The sequence below is a fragment of the Mastigoproctus giganteus genome, chromosome 8 (assembly GCF_048544385.1).
Source record: "Mastigoproctus giganteus isolate SK-2022 chromosome 8, ASM4854438v1, whole genome shotgun sequence".
NCBI lineage: Eukaryota > Metazoa > Arthropoda > Arachnida > Uropygi > Thelyphonidae > Mastigoproctus > Mastigoproctus giganteus.
The window spans coordinates 84,158,349-84,184,134 of NC_143582.1; the positions used below are offsets into that span (position 1 = coordinate 84,158,349).

The following is a 25,786-nucleotide window of genomic DNA, read 5'->3' on the forward strand; positions in this document are numbered from 1 at the left end:
AAAGGGACTTGGGTGTTACGATACGGTCAGACACGAAATTCTCTGAGCATTGTAAACAGGTTGCAAGGAAGGCCCATGGTGTCCTATCGATGATCTATCGAACTTTTGCAAGTAGAGATAGGGACGTGATAATCCCATTATATAAGGCTTATGTTAGACCACACTTGGAATACTGTGTTCAAGTATGGAGACCGCACCTAAAGAAAGACATCGAGCTTCTTGAAAGGGTGCAAAGAAGGGTAACTCGCCTGGTGAGAACAGCAAAAGGGCGTCCTTATGAAGAAAGACTTCGAATATGTGGGTTGCAGAGTTTGGAAACTAGACACCTTAGAGGAGATTTGATTGAGGTGTTTAAGGCTCTGAGAGGCATCAGTAAAATGAATGAGGACAAAATTTTCAAGATTATAAATGATGCTAGAACTAGGGGACATAAATTCAAATTACGGGGGGAAATGTTTAGATTGGACTGCAGGAAGTTTTATTTTAGCCAGCGAGTTATAAATTACTGGAATAAGTTGCCTTCATGGGTGGTAGAGGCCGACAGTTTGGGGAAATTCAAAGGTCATCTGGATAGTACTTTCGGGTAAGGGAAGCGCATAGGATGATAGGATTAATTTCCTTTTTATTTATTTTTTATTTCATTTTATTATTATTTTTTTTTATTTATTTTTTGTTTTTATCATTGTTTTGTTCAGATTTTTTTTTTTTTTTTCTTTTTTGGCTGGTGCAGCATAAGCCATAGGCTTTCTTGCACCATACGGCCGTTACTAATACTAATACTACTTTATGAAACCAGATATACCAGTTTTATTACAGATGTTAATTACACAGTACAAAAGCCAACTTACCTTTTCTTCTTTCTGTTCTAAAAATCCTAAATGAAATGCCCCGGCAAGTTCGGCATGACAAGAATGCAATTCGTCGCCATTGGCCAGGTAACGCTTTCTAACGCATTCGGCTATAAATCGATGACTCCAATGAAGATATGGTCTCCTGTCCACATAATACTCTTTAAGCAATGGCCCTGGACATTGAGAAAAAAAAAATCCATAAAACGTTAAGCATTTCTTTAATATTCTGTGAGTAATATTGTGTAGGAATATTTAGTTGAATAAATAGAAAGAAAAATGGCAGAACTATCAAATTCATTGTAAAACTGGGATTAGCGTTTGGAAATAGCAAAATAAACTATGATAACAGAAGTTTTAGTCTGTATGCGGCAGTAGACAACTGTACTGTTACGAATGCGAATTTTAGTAGTACTTTAGTCACGAAGTGAAGGGGGATGGTTTGAGTTAAGAAGGTTTATACATTTAAGAGGAATTCTTATTCATTCAACAGTCAAACTAATCAAGTTTAGCATGTCTTTTGCTTATTAGGTGCGTTCGCAATATCTCATATGTGCATAAGCGCCTATTGTCTTCACCATCTCCGGAGTCTGTCCATCCGTCCGCATGTAACAACTCGACTCGCAGTAAATAGATTTTCATAAAATTTTATATTTAGTTATTTTAGAAAGATCTATCGAGCTACCCGAAATAGAAATCGGCAAATTATATGGGAGATGAGCAATAAATATTATATCGTTGTATCAAACTGAACGGTTAAGTTTGGTAATAATCTTAATAATTAACTGATAAGGTCACTATATTTACTTTTCACTTCTATTAATTAAAGAAGAAAAAATAAATAAATTTAAGAAAAAAATTAAACGCTCCTGAAATGTAATGCAGTGCATACATTAACTAATTAAAATATATGCATGCCGTATGAAGCAAACAAGGTACAGTACCTTGTTTGCCTGGAATATTACATCTGCGGTTGACAAACATGCATAAAATGCAACTACAGGAATAAGTAAGTTGTATTATTATTATTAATAATTTAGTAAATTGTTAGTCCAAACTGTAAAATGTGGACCAAAATCACAAATGTAAAATATGTTTCATTGTTGAATTTTTATTTAACGTGTTCCAATACCAAACTATATAAAAATATGTCCGATCAGTGGCCCTGTTATAAGCATACTGAAGGAGATCACGAGCTATTGCATTACTGCAAAACGTGCCTTTGGAATTCTCTGTATTTTCATCGTTGATCATTCTCATGCAGATGGATGCCATCCAAAGCTGTTTTGAAATTTTGCCAATTTTAGGTGTATTGCAATATTTCAGAATCGAGAGCTAATTAACAAGTTATGTAAAGAAACAATTTTTACCCCGAAGCTTGAGAAATTCTAAAGTAAGCCATTATCTACGTATCTGTTCACAATAGCTGCATCTCCGACGGTTCTCCGCTGTTAATGGAAATAAAGTCAGCTTCGTATTAAAGATGCTTCGGGCTCAAGAACAAAAGAGAATATGCAGGCGTTACGAGGTCTACTCATCAAACCGTCCAACAATAGCAGCTAACATAATTAACGAGCTTTGCGACAGTGGTAACAATGAATGGGGTTCGGTCGCACGTACAAGTGGCTTTTCAGCTAGTAATGGATGTCAGAAACGGAATTTCCTGTACATAAAAAAAAAGAAAAAAAAAAATCCCTTTTTGCTTCTTTTCTTTCTTTTTTTGGAAATTTTTATTATTAATCTGATAAAAATAAATAAATAGCAATAACTCCCCTAAATCAAATAGGTGACAAATAAGCAACAGTTTTCTATTTAATGACCAATTGTTCATTTCATCCTTATGTCAAGAAAGTACACAGGATAACGGACAAGGAAATCGGATGCAAGGAAGAGGACGCCGCCGTTCATAATGAATTCAACCTTTATTTCATCCGAAAGTGTTGCCGCCGCAGCTTTACACGTAATTGAGAGTTAACATCTTTATATGTCAATTTCTATAAACAAATGCAATGCAGCAGTGCAGTGCGGTGCGGTGCAGGGGAAACAACTGAAGGAATGCAAAATAAAAAGTAGGCAAGGAAGATATATTAAAGAATTTTCTGAGCAATTTCTATGAAATCATCCGAACAATAAACAGCATTTGCATTCATACATTACTCAAGACATTGTCCACTTGCGTCATCAAATCATTACTCTACCAGTTCCGACGAAATTCTCAGCTTTACAAGTCTGCATGCGCCGATCCGAAGACTGAAATCAGACACTAAAATAAAACTTTTTCATGCCAATAAATAAATCTTAAAAAAGAAAAGAGAGAAAAGTACAGGTGAAGTGCAGTGCTACCTCTCTTACCAACCCAGATAACAGAACATAGTTCATTAACACATAAGTTACAGAACCATACGGTTTAACGATGCTGTACCTACTCAGTTCTTTTATCATGCCGAACCAGCTGGAAGAACGAGCACCTGCCTTCTGATTGTCATTAGGGAGTACGTCGATCGTAGACATGAAAAGTTCTACTAGTTCAGGTTCTCTCAATCCGTACGTGGTACAGGCGAGGAAGGATGCGATTTTGGTTATTGTCCGGAAGCCGTAAGTATCCTCAACTTTCGCCAGAAACGACCCTACGAGGCCGTCTAATGTCTGAGGAACGTCCGATTTTTGCACATTCACCCAAGAAGACCACTGCTGTGTCCGGTAGGAGAGAAGCTTTACATACAATGGACATATCTCGTTGCTGTCCGTCATGCTATCTTTTATTGCTTGCAGCTGTTCGGAGGAAAGGGTATGTTTGTCGTCTTTTAAATTCGATTGTAGCATGCTGATGGCAGCGGTGGCATTCAGGGAGGAAATGTGCACAAAGCTATCGCTCGAAGTTATCCTGGAACGGAGGAGGTTGAGGACCGTCTCCGCTTCTTCGCTGATCGAACAAAGGATGTGGACGTTGCTAGGCAGATTCCACGGCAACCAACCTAATATGGCTGCTTGGTTACTAGGAGGGGACCGAAGCTGGTGCAAGTCATCAAGGACGATGACCAGATCAGTTGAGGTAGCCTCCACCATCTTCAGCAAATCCTGGAACCAGATACTAAGCTTGCCAAGTTCGAAGCTATGGTGTTTGGGGCTTATCTCAAGGCCAAAAACTAAACTGATGTGAATACAAAGGTTACGGAGAAGTTCAGGAGTGTAAGTGGAGCACGGACTTTGACCAACATGTCGCACAATTCTGATGACGTCATCTCCTAACCATTCAGTGCAGTACATTATAACCTGTTAAAGAAAGAAAGAAAGAAAGAAGCCATCAAAAAAGCAGAGAAATTGGGATCGCTTAGATCAAATTCGTACACAAGTACAGAACTGATAAATAAATCAATAGCGAAAATTTATACTGAAAATATTTCGAATTACAACGTTTTCTAATAATATTAGACATTATATTAAACAGAAAATTATTCAAATGTTAAAATATATGGCAGGTTATCATTTCAAACTGAAATAATTCAGATACAGAATGATTATTATTATTATATATACCTTATATTAACTCTGTTTCTGCCGATCGCTTTTTCAGTCACTTCTAATAGAGGTAGAAGGCTGAAACTTTGTATATATTCCTAATTCGCGTGACAATGCATTCTCTCAAAATCTGAGCTAAATCTATGAAGTGGCGCACCGTGCAGCCACTGCATGTCATATATCGGCTACCTGGATTTATATCTGACCCGGATTTCGGATCTTTTCCCCACTTCTTATCTGGTTAGAAGGGTGCAATTTTGTAAACAATCTCTTTTGGCGTAATAATGTTTCCAATTAAATTTGAGCTAATCCATCGCGTGGTCCACTGTGCAGCTATTACATGCCTCATATCAGCTACCTATTTTACATGGTTGTATGCATGTAATACATACATACATACGTATAAAGCGTGCAAGATTTTATCATCTATCCTTGCATTGTGGAAAGATTTTTTGTTGGTGAAAATCTTTTCACATAAATTTTCAATCATACTTTATTTATAAAAAATGTACGAAAATTTCTATTCATAAAAAAGAATAAAAATAAATAAAACGTAAATATAATGTTTAGGTATAGGAGAAGTGATAATGAAAAGCCGTAATGGACACGAATTTTCAGAATAACTGACGGACATTTCTGCAAATTCTTTGAAGAAGCAATACATCCTCATTAGAATAATTTCCATTAAGTTTTTGTAAGAGGTATAATAGACCCCAGGGATCAGAATTTCCTGTGGAGTGAACTAAGTGTTGCCAGGAGGCAAGTTTTTGTTTTGCAATTGTATTTACGTATTCATTCCGCTGGCCTTTATAGATATTTTTTAGTCTGGTGACTTCTGGTTCAGGCCAGTACCTTCTCCGTTGAAAGTCTCTGCGTGCTTTGTGTACTTTTTTGCGCAGAGTGGAAAGTTCAGCTGTCCACCATGGAACTGTAGTATGCTTGCTAATTTTCTTCTTAGCGGAGCGTTCTGTAGCACGAAGTAAGGCAGCCTGTACATAGAATGCATATTCTGAGGAATTGAACTGGTTCAAAGACCGGCGAGTGTCAACGTTAAAATCCTGGTGAATTGAAGACATAAACAATGTACAGACCGCGAATCACACCTTAATCGAACACTTGGAGATTCGTACCAATTAGAATATTTTCAAAGGAAAATAAATAATTAAAAAATGTCTTCGCAGATCAGGTGTGTGGTATTTGCTTGAAAAGATGCTATCCAAATCAAGTAAGTAACTGTCCCCCTCGAAGCTGATAAAGCTCCAGATTATATTCCTGTAGAACTCTTACAAAAGAATTCGTTAATTCTCTGTCATCGACGCAAGTCCCATTTGCATGGCAAACTTCTACAGCCAGTTTCAAAGGCTTACAGGAAAAAATTGTTTCCAGGAGATATTCCTCAGGAAATCATGGTTTTGTCATAATATGAGCAGAGATTACTTTTGCAAATTATTCCGTTCGTGAAAATTATCAAGTACATTGGCATATTTGGACAGTATAGATTTAAAGGACAAGCTGTTTTGTTTGCGCAAGATAATAGTTACTAGTTAGAAATAATGTACAAATTGAATTGTTTAGCTAAAGCTTGACGTGTTGTAAGTTTGAATTCATAGAAGATGGAGCCTTTTACCTTCTATGAATACAATTTCTTAATTTACGGATTTAGAGGCAAGTACTGCAATGATAAGCTCTTTTTCTTTTTTTCTGTGGTTACCTGAAGTAAAAAGTAAATATAGTAATCTCTTTATCATTTAGTTACTAACGTTATAACTTTATAGAACGCTTAATAAATCTCTATGGTTTTATGGTCTCGAAACTTAGCCATTCGGTTTAATTACAACTGTATAATCTTTATGGCTCTTTCCCATATACTGTACTTTTAAGTACCTTTTCTCTCTCTATATATGTGTGTATGTATGTATCTGTTCACAAGCGATTCCATAACAATACACGTGAAGCGTGCTAAAGCAAACAAAACTACATTTAATCTATGAATTTCTTTTTTCCCATATAAATTGTATGAAAAAAATAAATAAATAATTGCTGGATTTTTATTTCTCCGATTTTAATGAAATTTAGGATGGCAAGACACATCTTTCTAAAAGAACCAAATTATACAATTTCATGAAAATCCGTCAATTGGGAGTTTTTTTTGTTTTTTTTGGTAGTTGTTTCGCATAGGCTTCTGTGGCCATAATGTACCTCCCAAGGTTTTTGCAGTACTTTGATCTAAGCCGCGACCTTTGGGTTGCCAGGCAAGCACTTTACCCACCCGGCTAGCCCGGTCGGCCCCCTCTGTTACATTGTGTGTGTGTGGGGGGGGATTAAGAGGGTGTTTTATATATATATCTTTACTCTTCTTTAATTTTATTTGAATATTAATAATAATAATGTTATTAAATATTCCTTATTTTGTTTTGTTCCCTTATAACTACCTTATCCCCACCTCAAGCTTTGAAAATTGTTAAAAAATACTTCTCTTCGAAAAATTTATAAATGACCTTTATAGAATTATTAACTAACTATTTCGCAAACTTTTTGTCACCAAAAGGAGGGTTACATAGTAGAAAGAAGCGCGCTATCGAAGTGCAATAAAAAAATGGCTTTTTTATTTTAACGCAAAAAGTAAATGATTTCAATTGGAATATATTTTCCTTGATAAGCATCTAATTGATTTTTAAATTTTTAGCTCCGTTAGCAATGGAAATAGAGGGGGGGTGACACGAAAATTACTCAATTATATTTTAAATATACTCGTTGAGCTTCCCAATGGTGTTTAATAAGTATAGGTTGTCGACGAAATTTTTTTGTTCCCCCCATTTCTCGGACAAATTTTTGTCAACAAAAATTTGTCCGAGAAATGGGGTTACGATCAATATGGTGTTATGTTGGCCCACATGATGTAAAAACCCATGCAAAATTCAAGTCAATAGGTTGAGTGGTTCCAGAGATACAATGCTGTGACAGACGGACGGACAGACAACCGAGTGACATTATAAGGGTCTTTCATTAGACTACGGACTCTAAAAAGAGGAATACTGGAGAGTAATAAATATTATACAGATATGTATTTAAACTTTAACTTTGTAGACACTTTAAGTTTTATTTATTAAACAATTAATTTTAATTAATTGATAAGGAGATAACTATATTTACCTTTCAATTTTGTTAATACAAAAATGAAAATACACATTTAATTAAAAAAAAAAAAAAAAAACGAACGTCCCTGAAATGTAAAGCACTACGTACATTAGATAACTTGTTTAATATTTGTTTATATATAGTACGAAAAAAAGCAAAAGGATAAACAACACAATCTAATTTTTAAGTTACTCGTATCATCTTTTGTTTAATACGTTCTTTAGAAGCCTGCTGTAACGATGTTTTGAGTTACTGATTTTGGTTTTTGATTCGGTCAAAGGGCAATTTTATGAAGCACCTGATAACAGTCAATATCAATTTTTTTTTATATATACAGTATATATTATCTCATAACAGATCGTTTACTATATTTTAATCGTATGGTTTAAAAACATTTGAATTAGCAGTGGCAAATGATGCAAGAAAGCAAGCTTATACAGACATCTCCCATTTCACTTATTCATTCCCTCCAATAGTTTGTCTAGTTCTTCCTTGAATATATCGTTTCTGTAAATTGCATTATTACAGGACCAAGAACATCAACTATAAAGTAAAAAATCAGATTTTCAAAGAAGACAACCAGAACGTGTGTTAATCTATAAATAGGAATATGAAGACACATTATTAGCACTGAATAATAAATGCAACATTTTAGCAATACTAAACGTAAAAGGATGGCATCTTTTACGTCAGTATTGCTGCCCATCAAAATTATGGACAATGGAATAATCCCCTCGCCACGATTAAGCTGGCGTTGTTTTTGGATTATCACCACGCCAACTCAGTTCACAAGGTGTCCAGGAGGTAAGCTCCTACACTGAGAACCGGGTGACTTGGCTTTGATAATTTCCTCGCGTCGCCGACGTTATTCGATCCTAAATTTTTCTGAGTGGCAAGTAACAACAGCTGTTCTATGAGGAAGTTCCCTCGGAGTAAGCATTTTTCATTTATGACGATTGATTCTTATCATAATGATCGGAAATTTAAGAGTTAGTGTCTCAGAAATTCATATCGTTAACAGTGTTCTGCAAGTTAAGAGTCAGCAGCGGTCAGTGGGACGTTGTCAGCTCATAACCTGCTCAGTGGAGAGGTATTGGGTAAATAAATCTGAATGTTTTTTCATTAAGGTTAAGACATTTTCGAATACTGAAATTATGGTCTTTTAGAGTCCAACAATCTGAAAATGTAACACTTGTTACCTGTGAAAGTAGAGTCGATTTTCCACATCCGTTTCTACCACGTACAATGATTGGAGTGTGGCGGATCCTTTCTTCTCCTAACATCAACTGCTGGATCTGAAGCAGAGGTCCACAATCGTTGTCCAATGATTGTGCTACGCCTAGTACTCTGAGATATTGCCGACAATTGCAGAGGTGCGTTTGCGACTCCCTCATTACTTCCTAGAAGACAAAATTATATTAAAAATATATTATTTTACAAGGAAACAAAGGTTTGGCCATTTATCGTACTGGATATGTATAGTATCTTATGTAAGGCAGCTCCCAAACGCTAGTCAACTCCGCCGTGGTACACTGTGATGTTACAAAAACTCTGCAGAAAGGCCAGAAATGTGTGTAATGCGTATGTGTTTATTATGTTGTTTAGTTCTTTCTGGCCGTTTTGCTGCCAGGAAGCAACAAGCACCAGGGTGGTGCGTCCTGATATCCGTCTACGCCGCGAGGAGGCGGGCCACAACTGGGCGCGAACATCAGCAAATCTAGAGTGCCACGTACTGAATGTTCAACTCATTCAAAATATGAACAAATTAAATTTAAACAGTAAATTAATATAAAAATAAAAGGAATTAAAAGTTAAAGGAATAAAAAATTTAAAGTAAAAATAAGTAAATAAAAATGAAATTCAGAAAAAATAAAGAAAAATAAGTTCATAAAATGTAAAAAAAACCCGCACCAGTGTATCATCTGCTGGTAGTGCCAGCAGATGACCCAGCCTGAGGCCAGCAGGAGATAGAACTCAAGAAGACATAGTAATATCATTCGGCGTCGTACAAGTTTGATAACCAACTGTCCAAATCGAAAAAGGATGGTGGTAGTGACGATGGTGGTGGTATCACGAGATGGCGAGATAAAGATGCTGGTCTGGACTGGAGGTAGAGCTGGAATAGGAGTAGTTCTTGGAATTGGGGCACTACTGATGAGTTGTCCACGTCTGGCAAAGGCTTTATGTGCAAAATCTTGTAGAAGATGAAATTTTTCTTTGGAGTCCAAGAGAGACGACTCATTGCCTGAGGAGAATGGTTGACACACAGCAGACAGAGGCTGACGAAGATCCAAGTAATAGAGACAGGTGAAAAGAACATGCTGCCAGTCTTCTGGGCTGCCACAGTTACAGAGGGGAGAATCAGACAGATTAAACATAGAAAGTTTAGCATGAAGGGCACCATGGCCAGTTAGAAGAAAATGAGTGCGGAGACTCGGTCTGAACCATTTTAGAATAGACTTTTGTAGGGCAAAGGACACAGATGGAATAAACTTTCTTGTGACCATACCTTTTGAGGATGAAGAAGACCACCGATCTTGCCAAAGTTGAAACAGATGGTTCAAGCAACGAATTTTTTCAGTTTTAGGATCGCAGTGGATATTAACAATGAAGTCTAAAAAGTCAATTGTAATGGCATGGCTAAGGTAATAGCAAAAACCTCGATAAGCGATTTGGTGGTCCAACCGTTTAAAACCTGGAGCGCAGCTGTCGAGACAGTGCGACATAGTGTGCATAGTGTTAGGGTCAGGCGCCACCTGTGATTTCTCACATCTGCGCCATATGTACGCTGTGAAGAAATACAGAACTACTGTAAATGCCAGAAAAGTGTTGTCTGTTGTATATGACATATTGCGTTAGGTTCTGTTGGGTTCTGGCATTTGGCCGCAGGGCCCCTGGTGGGACCTCACGTTGCCCGCACACACCGCTACGAGGTAGCCAGGCTGCCCATTATTCTCTGGCTAGTCCCCGCCAGGGTCGCCTGAGCGTCCTGGACGAAGACCAAGTTAAAAAAAAAAAAAAAAAAAAGAAAAGAGAAGAAGAGAAGAGAAGAGAAGGTCTGGGGAACAAGAGGAAGAGCGATCTGAATGTGAGGAACAAGCTAAAGTGGACAGATAGAGAAGGCAGTCCACCCGAGTAAGGAGAAATAGGGGATGGGTAGAGGGATCAAAAGTCACAGGGGCAGGCGCCACTGTGCGAGTGCCAAAGGCCAAGCACTCTCTGGGAGTCAGCTTTTCAAGGAGTGCCAACCATGATGATGCCAGCATAGTATTTTAATCTTCAGTCTTACTCTTTTATCAGTTTGGGAAAATGCTATCCGACCCCAGTTTGTGTTTGCACTTGAAGGTCGTTGTTCTGAGCAGCTCTAAGTTCAGCAAACTTTGCCCGTCTGATGGTAAAGACAGCTTGTGCGTAACTCGTTAAGGCTTTGTATGTCGTTTCATTCTGAAGCAGGTATGTTTCATGATTACGAGGGTTCTCCTGGATTTCAGTTAAAAATTTGAGCCTACAATCATCGTAAGCAGGGCACTCATACATGAGATGCCCCCATGACTCCTCTTCGCCACAGTGGCAGAATGGATTGCTTTCAATTCCCATTGCTGTCAATTTTTGTTGAAAGGGCCCATGTCCTGTGATCAGGAATGTAACTTGCAGACCAGGTGAAAACCAGGAAGGAGACTTCGGGAAAGTCATGTCAATGGATGGGAGGAATCTTCTGGTAATTTCTCCTTTGGGCGTGGTTTCCCATGAATGCTGTCAAATTCCTTGAAGGTGTGTGAAGATACGTTTTCTTTCTTGTTTCAGGTCATTGGTAAGTTGCAGTTGAAGATTTAACAACTGTGTCGGAATTCCCTTCTTTAATCGATGGTAAAGTCCCCTTTTAATCACCTCAAGATAGAGTGGCAAGCATCCAGTAATAGCCTGTAGGGCAGGGGTGCTGACAGTGCGACATGCCCTGCAGATAGATAACATCATGAATCTTTGTATTGAGTCAAGTTTACGCTTGTTCTTTTCCAGGATAGCCTTTGTACACCAAACTGAGGCTCCATAACACACAATTGGGAGAAACGCCGCTTTATAGATGAGTGACAAAGCTTTACGCTTCAAACCCCAGTCCGCTCTGCTGACTCTTCTTATCATAGCCGTATACTTTCGGATTTTTGTGGATAAGTACTTCAGATGAGAGTGAAAGGTAAGACCGGTGTCAATGTAGATTCCCAGGTATTTGACTTCTGTGTAGAGACGTATAGGGATGTTATTTAACTTCATTGTTGGAGGCCTGCGTATTTGTAGCTTTCCTTTGAGGAGAATCGATTTTGTTTTCTCACCAGAAATTGAGAGGTTGTGGAGTGCTGCCCAGTTTTGGAGCTTTTCCAGAGCTGTATTTGCTTTTGCTTCCTTGAGACAGTGCGACAGGCGACTCATCATTAAGACCATATGTCTTTGAATAGAGGAGAGTTTCTCTTGGAGGGCAATCTCCTTAGGTACAAAGGTACAAATCGGAACATAGGTACAAATCGGAACAAACACCACGTTGTACAAAAGACGAAGGGTACGATGGTTAATACCCCAGGACTAATGTGAAAGACGGACACGCATAGATGTATACATGACTATTTTATCATGAAGGTGTAAGATATGTTTCTGGAAGTTTAACTTACGATCTAGAATAATACCCAAAAATTTATGAGTCAACCATGGAGAGAGAATGACCAAAAAGTTTAACAGTCGGAGGCTTGAAAATGTTAAGGTTGCCCTTAAGATAAAGAAGCTTAGTCTTGTTAGGAGAAATGGTAAGTTTATTAATAACGGACCAAGAGCACAGATCATTCATAATGCTACTTGCAGTACTTTCCTAAGAAACACGAGAATTACCAGGGGCAAGAAGGGTTAGATCATCGGCATATGTTATTTTAGAAGCATTGGGAGTTGCATGGAGAAGCCACTCATCTAGAACTACTGCACTCCCGCTCCTGACCACTCGGCTACGGACAATGCCGTTCTAAAGGACAGGAAAAGTTGCCTCGTTCAAGCAATAGTATTCATCATAGAGTCCGTGAATGAGAACTGAAGAGCATCATCAAAACGAGGCCATAGTACTGGGTATAACGTCACTTTCGTTCTTAATTACCGACCAATCAAATATTACAGATCACATGGAAAGTGATCACTGTGATTTGAATTGTTTAACGCAGTGGGCTCCGTGACCACTTTAAAGCTTTACAGAGCTTCTGGATAAATATTATTCAGGAAGTGAAAAGGTGGGAAGGGGTTATATAGTGATACAGGGTTTAAAAAAAAAAAAAAATTAAAGACGAGCGGCTTTGGGGACAGGATAAAAAGATTAAACATGAGCGAGTTAGGGATAATATAAAAGTAATTAATTGAATAAGAGCATCCGTTAGGCGATTTTCCAACAACCATGATCACTTTTGCTATCGAGGCAAACATTCTAGAATTAACAAATATAACAACAAAGGTATAGCAACTGAAAACATGGTATGAAAAGTACAAGTCTTTTTGGATCATGATGGACGTAGCCTCTTTTGATCAAATAGCATCACCAGGCATATGGCGATAACACATGCTATTCAGGCCTTTTTGTCATAATTTCCCAATCTATGATTTAGTCTTCTATCTCAGCTGCAAGCTGAACCTACTGATGGCATTGGTCACTATGTGAATAGCAACTACAGAAAATCTGCGAAGAAGGATTTGATTTGCATGGCTAGAATATGTTCGGAGTATGGCATCTGTTTACTCGTCGATCAAACTTATCTAGTTGTTGTGATAGAGATTTGGCTCGTTGAAACAATTTTAAATGATGAATCCTTGGTCTTGGGTTATGCAGCCATCCGCTTAGACAGGAATTACAGTGGCGTAATTCATTTACGAAGAGAAAATAAAGGTACAGTAATTGATGTCTGTAACGATTCAAACAGGATTTGTAGCCATCGATATAAAATAAACAGAATGCAGTTTAGTGCTCCTCTATTCCCCCTTCCAATATCCATTGGCATACTACAGAATCTTGAGTATATGATAGATGCTTGTGCAGCCTCTATGGGGTAACTTCAATGGGCTCTGTACATATTTATTTATATCCTGGCACTGAGGCTCATACTGTACAGCTCAGTACTTCAAGTCGGGGCATAACCTAGAATAAATGTGCACCTTATTAATGAGGAGTGATCATTTGCTTCATCTTGTCTACTCATCAATCAGTACAAATAAATCACGCTTTACGACTTTAATGGATTCTGACCATACTGCGATATTTTGAAGTATTCTAGTGAATTCATGCCAAAATAATAACTAGTATAAAACTACTCATCTCATCTAAAACGGATGTATAAATATGTAGACTGGGCTGGTGGGAAAATTATTTTTAAAGAAAAAATAACTGACTACAAATAATGAACAGCAATGATACTCATGCTGCCTTGCGGATATCAGTGTCTGCCATCGAAAATTTCCATCATTTTTGTCGTCCCAGACTGACTTTCCATCTTTGTTCAGAAACAAGCTATTTCATTAGTAAAAAAGGAAACATGCTCTATACAGAATTTACGTCAAATTAAAGAGCCTAACTGATTATGAAGCTCTCTCCGTTATCTGTAGGAGCGGTAACCTTCTAATTAATTTATATCATACAGGTTATACAAATTTTGTATGAACTCAATTCAATCTAATTTCGGGAATTTCGTTAGTAAATAATATTAAAACTACACTCTAAACACCTGCTTCTCCATTAAAATATTCTACAACAGCTCTGCGTTGTAAAAAGCCACATTATTCACAGAATTCTTCAAAACTAGTTCTCTCTGTCCAAATTATCATCCGAATATTGTCATCCCACACTCATATCTATATCTCAGAGCTTGACAAAAAAAAAAAAAAAAAAAAAGTTTACTCTTCTTCTGGCCTACATGACATCACTTTTTCATTCGTTAAGTTAAAGAATATCAGAATGAGCTCTTGTTAGAATCTGGAATATCACCTGATTCTTAAAAAAAAAAAAATAAAATAAATAAATAAATAAATAAACACGAAGATCATAGCTGTCCTAAAAGGCCGACTTTCCACCAACACTCATAACTAATGGTACCGTCCGATTTCTATTTTAAGCGCATATGTCAAAATATTTGAAAAAAATAATAATTTTTATAGCCACTATAAATCAGTTCATTTTCACGGAGCAGAATTTCATGGGCACCCTACTATAACTGATATCAACGTTATTTGGATTTTTTTTGGAAGTGCTGAAAAAAATTAATGTAAACAGATGTTATTTACAGAGACTTTGATTTTGTGAATCACGATCTACCTGTATAAAAATTAAGATCATATGGTGTTGGAGGGAGGATCTCTGATATCGCAGATTGAAAGTTATCTTCCAATTAGACCACAATATGTGGCAAGTTAAAATTTATTTATCACCTCCATACTGGTTGCATTTGGGGTTCCTCAGGAATTTAATCTGGGTGGTTTACTTTTCACAGTTTAAGTTAATGTTATGTATTAATGGGAAAATCCATTTCTTTTTCCAGACCGCACAAAACTTTTCAGCTGCCGAAAAGTTTTGTGCGGTCTGGAAAAAGAATGATGCTTGAGTCAGTCTACAGAAAAAAGGCCATAATTAATCTTGAAAAATGGGGTAACCAGTAGTTTCTCAATTTAAATCCTCAAAAATGATGTGTTTTTACCTATGCAGGCAGGTATAAGAATAGGAACTTAAAAAAATTTCCATTTCCTGAAACTGAGAGTAGAATCGGCCCGTTTCATACCATAACTACACTGCTCGAGCACGTAGAAAACGTCGTGTAACTCCTGCAACTCGCGATGAAGTGGGACAAAACTAGGTATGGTGGTGTTCAACAGAATAACGATGAAGCGAGAAACTTTGGGCAGGTATAAGGGGCATTTATAGGGGGTTGCATAAGAATTACCGAAAAGGTTACATTGCAGAAGAGTCGATACAAGATGCTCGAAAATATGGTCACATAACATCAGTACGGCGTATGATCCCCTCTAACGTCTAAACTAGGGCTTACAATACCGAGATTCGGGGATCCCAGTCATTTTTTTTCCCGTATTCAAATCCCGGTTTTTCGGTACTAATTTAAAAAATAATTATCCATGATTTATTCACATAAAGGTTATAAAATCGACAACAATAAATCATGGATTGTTATACGCAGTACAAATGCAACGGAAACCTTAAAACGTCGTGAAACTGTAAGACAATCTTACAAATATATTTCTCTTAGTGCGTGTGTGTGTGGAAGTAAAGCACTTAAGGAATAATGAAAACATCATCCCGGAAATATTTCCATTAGTGGCGGTAGGCCTGGTAGTGCAATTAAAGAATATGGTGAGCAATGATACAGCAGGTGCAGAAGGGTTAAAATTAAAAGCTTCTGAACAATAGTTTAATCCTTCTATTACACCGCTACTTGAGGATGCAACACTTAGTGCATTTTGGGAAAGGGTGTCGGTATGGAGCTGTTCAAAGTTATTGTGGGATCTAGAAGCCAATTGTGGGAACTTTGTTTACAACTTTAACTTCTATCTACCTTGGAATCTCAATAGGCTGTTGCTTTAAATTTAAATTCTGGAACAGGGATCCTCACTTCCCTTCCAAGGTCCACAAGCTATCTGCTGCTCAATAAATTAATTCCATTTAACCCTTTTTTTACGTCAGAAGATTCCATGTAACGAGGATTTTATTTTTTTTATATATATTTCCCCTGCCTGAATTATTCCGAATACTTGCTATAGAGCTGTGGTGTTTCTCCACAAAGGTAAGACATATGTTACCAACATAACAAAGTTTATTTCACCGTTCTAGTACATAATCAAAACACACACACTAAATAATTCAAGATATCAAAATTTATCACAGCTCTCTTTTTAACTATACATAATATAATGTTCTCACCTTTCCTTTCTTTCAATGAATTCATAACCATCTACAACTTTTAAACAATACAAAGTACTAACTAACATATGCAATTATATATATATATATATATATATATATATATATATAGGTAATTACATTATTCTTCCTCTTTCCCTCTTCGGTGGGCTATACACAACTAGAGGATATTTCTCCAGAGTACAGGCTATTTCGTTAACAACAGTAATACATTCCTTTATTTTACACATACTTCTAACACAGATAGTTAACACACTCACTTTCACTGTCTTTATCTATATTCTATTGTTCCCCCTTTTCTATCTTTTACAATACAGTATTCAGTTCATCACAAATCTCCTCTAACTGTTCTATTCATTTCTCCCCCGTTTATATTTTCTTTATAATACAGTTTTTTCGTTAGCAAAATTTTCCAAACTTACTTGCACTTTCTTCTCTCTCTCTCTCTCTACCTGGATAGGCGTTTCCCGCTTCAGGTCTTTTCCAGAGGTCGTCTCTCTGGGCTTGGCCTTTGCTGATCTACTAGGCGCACATCTTGGTACTGCTCTCTGTCGGTTCTCTCGACGCACAAGGACTTTTCTCCAGGGTTGCTGCCTTGGCCATCCGTTTGAAGCTCGATCCGATTTTATTCTCAATCGTTTCCCCCTTTTCTATAACCAATACCCACTGAACTGTGCCATTTCTAAAACTTACCGTTTAACAATTCCCACACACCTCCAACACTATTCTCACTCCCAAAAATTTCTCTCTTTGACTTCTCCCGCTTCTCTGTCTTGGACTCCTCTTTCACTCCCCCATCACCTTTTTGTTCATCTCTCTCTCTCCCCCTTTTCTTGAGCAATCATCTTCTATTTCTCTTTCTTCATCTTTATTCTTATTCGCCCATTTCCTTTACTGTTGTCTCAGCCCACGTTCGGGTAGGTCGCACTCCCTTTTTCGTAGCGGGGACATCCAGATGCAAAGAAATTTCTAGAACTTTCTTCTGACCATCCTTGTCCACTTATCCCTTTTTAAGTGACCGCCCTTGAAATTTATAAGAGCGCTATGATACCCGATCTCGGCTTGCTCTATAAGCTTGGGTCTTTCCTCTTTGGAGTCCGAACCCTTTCTTGGGGGATGTGGGCGTTCCTTTGTCCCTTTTTTCTGCAGTGTCGCTCCCGCTCTACTTACCGTAAACAAAACTGCTTCAAACTTGCACTCCTATTGTTCAGTTTCAGTTCGAACAGGCCCCCCCCCCCGTTGCTAACGCCAATCCGCTCTCTACTGAAACGAACAACAGAAGAGCGCAAGCAAATTGCCTAATGCCGTCTGTTTAAAATATAATAATTTCCAAAATATTACAAAAAATATTATTATTAGGAGTTGTAAGAATGGGTTCTTACAGTATTATGAACAGGTGATGTAGATGTAAAAGATGACAGCATTTCATTTCGTTGTCTGGGGAAAATATGCTATTTTTCCCACCAAAGGAAGAAGAGTGAGTTTAAAGAATAACACCATGATTGGTCAGGTTTGAATTAGATAAGGGGAGATACATAAATGCGTGCAAACCCCTCTGGAGTTTGCACGCATTTACGCAAGCTTATGGCGCCTCTGTAGCCGGATGGGCAGGAGCAGCAGTGCGTAGCACACGCTTCTTGATTAGACAGGGGTTCGAGCCCGTGACCACCAAATACGGAGGATGCGGAAAGGTCAGGGAATGACCACCGCATATCCCCGGAGCAATATGGCCTTAGTTGCTAATGCTCCTAAAAACCAAATAACAACATAAGCTTATGTGCAAACTGCTCTGGGGTTTGCGCATAAGCTTGCATATAAAAAGTAGTACAAGGGGCGATTGTAATTTGCAATCAATTCAATAAATAAATAAATGGGAAGGAAATAAATAAGGTGCTTGCACCAAAAGAGGGGTTTGTGGTTGTTGTTCGGAGAGATTGCAGACTTCCAGTAGTAGTTCTGGGTTCAGTTCGGGTCCAGTTGTGGAAGTGTCCAGCTATATAGGGAAGGGTTCCGCCGGGCATGTTCCTGTCTAGAAGTTAATCCGGAAGTTGAATAACAAGCCAGTCAGATAGTGCCCTGGCTTCTACTACTGCTGTGGTAATTCCTTCAGTATTAACAGAGAACTGGTCTCGAAATAAGACTGTACTGGAAAGTACAGTCTTATTTCAAGATTTCGGGACTGTACTGTACAAGAAATTTTATGTAAATGATAGCATGGAACAGCTATACAGCAGAGATGCAGAGTTCAACTAAGAAAGAGAGAGAGAGATCACCATACTCCATGGAAGGAACTCACACAAAGGAATCCCATCATGAAAGAGAAGGAAGGTAAGCCCTCTGAACTCTGTTGTTTTGGAAATGGTACTTACATAGAGTGGGAGATTATTTTAGAGTAAGGTTGAAGGTGAAGAAACACGAGAAATATGGAAATGTTTAGTATTGAGTTGGTTTATTGGTTGAGATTGTAAAGAAAATTGATATTGCTAAATTAAGAGAGATTACATGGAATTGTTAGCATTAAGTTAGCGACTTATGGATTGCTGTTGTGAAGAGAATTGATATTGGTGATTAGGAGAAATATGAGGAAGTGATTAAGATTGAATTAATCTAGTGTTTTAAGCTGTAGAGAGAAATTTTATTGAAATGGTAGCATATATTAACAGATTAAATGAGAAAAATGACTCTTGTTTTACATTTGTGTCATTGCTCTTGAGAAACTGACAGCTCACATATAAAATATATACTCGTGTATGGGAAGGGGGGGGAATATCCCTCAGCTGCTGGAAATTCTCATTTTTGAACGCAGTCAGGTAACTTGTGGGGCTTAATGCTTGAAGGTAGCTGCTGTACGAAAATCATAGCAATGGCAACTGACGGCGATACTAAGGTACAGGGAAATAAAAATTAATAAATAAATCCCCCCCCCCAACAACTTAGATTTGGTTTCCACACTAAGCTTAAACGTCAGTCCCTTTCTTTCATTAATACGGATATAGTGCCATAAAAAGCCAAAAAGGAAATATTTTTTATTTTTGATAAAAAGAAAATAAGACTTTTTGAAAATGAGGGAATAAGGGGGAGGTTAGACTGCAACTTCTCTACGACTATCTCAGTACAAAGCACCAACCAGCACAGAATCCAAAAGGACGTTTTCTGCCACTAATTAAATATGTACCAAAATTAGATTCAGTTTAAACGATAACACTATTGAGTTTCCTAAGAGCTCACTTTATTCGGACAGATAGTGTGAATGCTTATTTTTTGTTTTTAGAATAACTGTATGTTTAATAATTTTTGCTAGAATATTTATTATTGTAATAAAAGTTTGATTTAAAACGTGAATTCAAGTAATTACCTGTTTTTTTCCTTAATTTATTGCATTTAATTGTCATCAAAATTTATTGCAAAAAATGTTTTTTTTTTGGAATACCGGTATCAAGATTTTGATCGATATTGTGAGCCCTAGTCTAAAACAGACCTGACAGCTGTGAACCAAGTTCGATATACGGGCGTCTATAAGATTCTGTGGCAACAATTCCCATTCTTCCACCAGTGGAGGCCTTAGCTCACCAAGTGACTGTGGAGTCGGCTGTCCGCGTAAAATGCACGCCCAAGGTGGTCCCACACATGTTCGATCGGATTTAACTCTAGTGATCGTGTTGGCCACGGCAGTCGTTGGATATCTTCAGTTTCAAGATATTCCTCTGCCACTTGAGTTCTATGTGCAGTGGCGTTGTCGTGCATGAAAAGAAAATCTGGGCCAACCGCACCCCTAAAAAGTTGCATAGGGTTTGAGGATCTGTTCTCGGCATCTCTCCGTGTTTTATAGGAATGAATAATATGCATAATGTGCGGTTCTGTATTGCGGTACTCATATCAAAAATTTGAAGAGGGGGTGTGGCCTTTGATCATATTCCACTCCACACGAGAACACCTCCTCCACCGTAAGTGTCCCTTTCTCTGATGTTTAAGGGGTGATACCACATTCCTTTGTCTTCAGATGGAATAATGTCTAGAATCTGTTTGTAGGTAAAACGGGATTGTTCAGAGAATAGAACTGTACCCCATTTGTCAGGGCTCCAAGTCACACGTTCATGGCGCCAGTTTCGACGAGCTCTGCAGTGATGGGGTTAATGGGATCATAATTTATTATTATTATTTTTTTTATACTTTGTTGCGGCCTCAGGGATTCCCCTATACGCCGCTGTAGCTTCTGAAGGCGCTAGGCCAAGGCTGGCAACTGTGTGTGTTATGTAATGTACGTGTGTGTGTTTTGTTGTGTTGAGCGCCGGCACCTGGCATTTCGCAGCCGGGGGACATGGAACACCTGCACCCCTGACTCCCATCCCACAACCAGGTAGAGACTCTTATTGAGATTTCAAGAGAACTTGAAATCTCAAAGATTGAATGAATGGAAAAAGGGAAATAGAAGGAGAAGTGTTGGAAAGGCAGGGGGAGGAAAGAGGACAGACAATGGGGGAAGGAGATATCCCCTGAAAAAAAAGCAGCAGCAGAGTGACTAGTAAACAAGTCCTGTCGCCACAACCTATACACTATTCACATCACAATCACCCAAAAATTTATCTTATATATACAGTAACCATAAAAAAAAAAAAAAAAACATTCACATTGCCTTATAACTAAAAGACAAGCCAATCACTGGCACAACAAAACAGAGGCCAGAACCGCCAAGTCGTCAGTATATGCAACCTTGATAACATTTTCATGTTCTGTCACGAGCCACCCATCAAAGACCATAGTCCATCAATACTGCCCCAGGACCGATCCCTGAGGGCATCCCCTTGTGACATTCCTTTTAACAGAGTAAACCAAGAGAGCTCTATCCTCGAAATAACTAGAGGTTGGGGTTAATGGGATACAAACCACTGGCTTCCTTGCATAGCCACTTAAATTGAGCTTTCTTAACACATTCTGATTGGAAATGTGTTCACCTGCAGCTGCAGCAACCTCAAGTGGCAACTGATGACAGGAACGTGCCTTGAAGGACCTGGGTTCAAGCCTGTGACTGCTGAATACGGTGCTGTTTCTTGTATCTTTCTCTACCTTGTGAACTCCTCTGACCATGTGGTCGTCCCTGAGTATAAACAGAATATTTATTTATTTATTTTAAATCGTTGGGTTCCATCATGCTGTTAGAGCCAGATAACGGTCTGTTTTGGTTGATGGAGCCCTCGAGCGACATTGGACAGCTCTTGTTGTACTGGTTCCTGTCTCCTGAAACTGCTTTCACAGTGCAGAGACGACACCGTGGAAGCACTATGCATGACACATTAAGCGAACGTGCCCTTTCTGCCTACATCTTCCCGGCTTCAAGTCATCCAACAGTCCGCCATCTAAACGACGATGACGCCATCCTGAGTCCTGGAGATGTGGCTATCCCACTGAACAAGCCAAGAAAGGGATAATGAAGATGTAGTCGCAACCCGTATTTTATACATGAATAATTTGCATAATATGCAGCTCTATATGGTGGTAGATCGATTTATATTGGATACTCTTAATAGCATGCCAGGATGCCTATTATATCAAATATTCGCCTTCGGCGACTATTTTCATGAAATTTCATGAATATGCATGAAAAACACTGTTCTGTTAATTTTGTTGAGCAATGTATAACATTAACAACTCAGCACAGAGAATGACAGGCTTTATTAGGCATGAATCCAAACTTAAATCAGACAAGGAAATTCTTGTACGTTGCACATCATTGGTAATATCCATTTTAGGTTATGCATCAGCTATCAGGAAATCCACACATCTTTTCAAATTCGTAGACATCGAAAAGTGTCAAAATTCATCAAATACCTCTTTTACAAGAATAAGATCACACACCACGCCCAAGATTATGCAGACATATGTAATATCTTCAAACTCAACTTTTTCTACAAGAGAAGAAAATACATGGACTAATATTTTCTGTACGAGCTTATCAACGCGAGAATGATTTGACGCTGTCAATTTTAGTGCTTCTCACTGTGGTATCCAAAATTCCAAAACATTTCGTCCAAGTATTACAGCGAGCTATCCGTAAATAACTAGCATGATGTGGGAAATGAACTGTATTCAGTCTTGACTCCGTTTTCAAAAGAACCTTTAGTTGCATTACAAATCAAATAAATGCCTAAATATTTTATATTGTAAATAATATTTTTTCATTGTATTAAAACTAATCTTATTCTAAACTACATATTTTTTATAATTTCATATTTATCTTGTATATTTATATTTGAAAACTATTAAAATTCTGTTGCGCACTATTGCTGTATTATTTCATTTACATGTACAGTATTATGCTGTTACAAACATATCGTGTTTATAATTGGAAGACCCAGTTGTGCTTGTCTTCCAATTTAATTTCGATAGTTAAACAGCGATAGATTCCTTACACATAGCATGCCCCTATTTCCAAATGTCAACACAGGTACTGAAATCCACAAACCAAAGTAGACCTGACATATCGCTCATGAAAGCTTTCCGATTCCTAGTCTAGAGTAGGATAATACAGTACTGTATTTGGCCTAAGTGCAATGTTATTTTACAGTATCAATACAACTGGCTGCTGATATGTTAATAGTCCGTCTATAGGACACTTGCAAAAGTTTAATTTACAATATTTTAAAGCTATGAAGGTATAATAGCCATTGAAAATTTTATTTAATCTATAAAATATTCATAACTGTTTATAATTAGAAATGATTTTCTGCGCAATAAAACTGTGTAATCACTCATAACCACAGTAATGTTTATATAGTATTCTATATACGTGGTTGCCATCGCGTTTTAAGCGCAATCAGCAAATTAGGCCAAATTTCTGCCCTATTTTTTTAATTATATCTGTAATATAATTTTATATTACAGATATAATAGATATAGGATAATATATAGTATAAATTATATCTATTATATATATTATAAGATATAATATAAATTTTATATTATATCTGTAAATTGCGTGTGTCCTGTCGGCAATCTGATGGACGAAAAACCAGGATTTCTGGGAGAAAATACGGTGCTTTACCCGCGCCTGAGATAAACCAACTCAGCCACGTTGTGAAAAAGGCCCATAAAAATTCCTCACGTCATCGAAGGAATTCGAACTTGGGTCTTTTCCCCGGTGCAGGAAGGAAAATAAATCAGAGATCATCACAAGTCCGAAGTTTCTCAACATCAAAGTGCAGATACACTGCATCTGTTATTCCTTAGTCAGTTCTGGAGAGTTAATCTCGAATTGTCAATTAACTTCCTAACTAGACGTTTCAACACAGTTTTAGTAATTTCAATATCCAATCAGACAAGAGCCTAGTAGACAATATAATTAGATAAGAACCATAAACTAAAATAGCAGCTGCACGACATATGAAAATACTGTATTCCCATGACGCCAATGATCAAATTACATTCTCCAGAGCAAGAGCAGATTTCAACTTCCAGAAATCAAAAACAAATCAAAGCATACTGTGACAGCATCATTCTTCTAAGGAAAAACACCCGATAGACTTCACATGATTTCCCAAAAACCTGGACTCCCACATCTAGCTGAATCACATCACGCGATTTAATAAGAATGATGACCAACAATCACAATTCTCCCTACTTCCGAGTTCAATCAATGTCGATATCCTATCCACCATACAGATCTCTAAACGGCAACGAATCACAGCTATTATCTCTGTACCAGCACCTGCTACTGATGTTGGGATAGAGTTGGCCCTGACGACAACGCTCAGTTCATTATCAAGATGCCTCAGTCTCTACATCACTGATGCTCTCGTTCGTTACCATCACCAAAGTTATGGTAAGGAGGCGTCCTATCCAAGCGCTTATTTCCATCTCAGTGAAGCCGACCGGGCTAGCGAGGTGGGTAAAGTGCCTGCCTGGCAACCCAAAGGTCGCGGGTTCGAATCCCGCCTCGGGCTTGGATCAGAGTACTGCAAAAACCTTGGGAGGTGCATTATGGCCACAGAAGCCGATGCGCCAACAACTACCAAAAAAAAAAAAAAACAACAAAAAAACAAACAATCTCAGTGAAATAATTATAAAATCAGACCACCGGCAAAAGGGCCCCCAACCAACACTTTCAAGTTACTTCAATCCATCTCAAACCTCCACAGCCTTCTGAAAATCACAGACAAAGCGCTCTTTCCATGCCCCAATAAATAAATTATACTTGATGTACCTCCACGATTTACTATCATAAACCTATTAACCACCACCAACGCTATACTAACGGCTTTCAAGAACCATGTATGTTATTGCGGAAAATAATCTGGAAATTGAAAATTTTCCGCAATAACATATATCGATTTGAAAGCTTTATTTGACTCTATCGACGTACCAGTCTTACTTTGTCTTTAGCTGATCACTTTGGGGTGTAAGGTAAGGTGTAAGGTATATTGATGTCATGCGGCACCAGGGGTTTCCCCATCTCCGCGTTGCTTTCATTGTGAGTGTACCAATTTTCTGGGAATGCCAGAGATTTAAAAGTGTGTGGGTATTGTACATGTGTAATGTCATGTACCGTTGTTCATCTGGTAATTTAGCCGCTGGGCCCTGCTGGAGCCCAACGTTGCCCCACCTTCGCCCCGTGGAGGCAGACCAGAAACCGAGTAGAATTAGTTACTCTGGCAGGTTCTTGCCGCTTAGTTTCCTGAGATTTCGGCGGCTAGGACCTAAAAAAAAAAAAAAAAAAAAAAAAATCATAACACATATATATATATACTCATTTCACTTGTCTGCGTACAGCATACGTTGTATGCCTGTACAGACCGCTGGGTTTGATATTACGTAGATGGATAGGTCGAGACTGGGCGAAGATTAATTTGAGTGTTGTTAAATTTAGTGTGTGGGGCGTTCGCGTTGAATATAGATAGAGTAGGAGGGGAGACAGAAGACTGGGGGGTAAAGTTAGAAATATGGGAGCGATAGAGGAGGTGCCTCCAGTTGGTCAGTGAGGCATGCCCATGCCTCACCAGAGAGGAAAGGGGAGGGGATTCGGCGAGGGGAGACAAGGTGTCTCCTCCCCGCCGTGGTAGGGTTGGAAAGGAATCGAGTCAGTTGCTTGATTCTGGTCCCCAACGAGGCTTGATGGCAGCGAAGCTGCATGGTTCAGGTCCGTGTGGCCCTTTTGCAGATTCAGGGTTCAGTCAGTCGCAGAGTTGTAGACCATGTCCTTTTATTCTCGTTAGAGGTATGGAATTTGCTGTGGGAATAGTATCTTGTCCCATTTAGTTTCCAGTTGTGTTGTTATTTGCTTGTTGGGCTAGTGTTAGACCATATATGAATGCCATATATGGTCTTTTATCGTCCAAAATGAATTGCT

The 25,786-nt window shown here is 38.2% G+C and overlaps 1 protein-coding gene across 1 annotated transcript in view; it reads right to left on the reverse strand.

Annotated features, from left to right (window-relative positions):
• LOC150081687 (protein qui-1-like) overlaps positions 1-25,786 on the reverse strand; it is a 706,673-nt gene that overhangs the window by 248,820 nt on the left and 432,067 nt on the right. The window contains exons 10-12 of the mRNA XM_090378807.1: positions 8,705-8,905; positions 3,275-4,121; positions 849-1,024 (exon numbers count right to left, since the gene is read on the reverse strand). Coding sequence (XP_090234933.1) covers positions 849-1,024; positions 3,275-4,121; positions 8,705-8,905 — 1,224 coding nt within the window. The remainder of the gene's footprint in view (positions 1-848; positions 1,025-3,274; positions 4,122-8,704; positions 8,906-25,786) is intronic.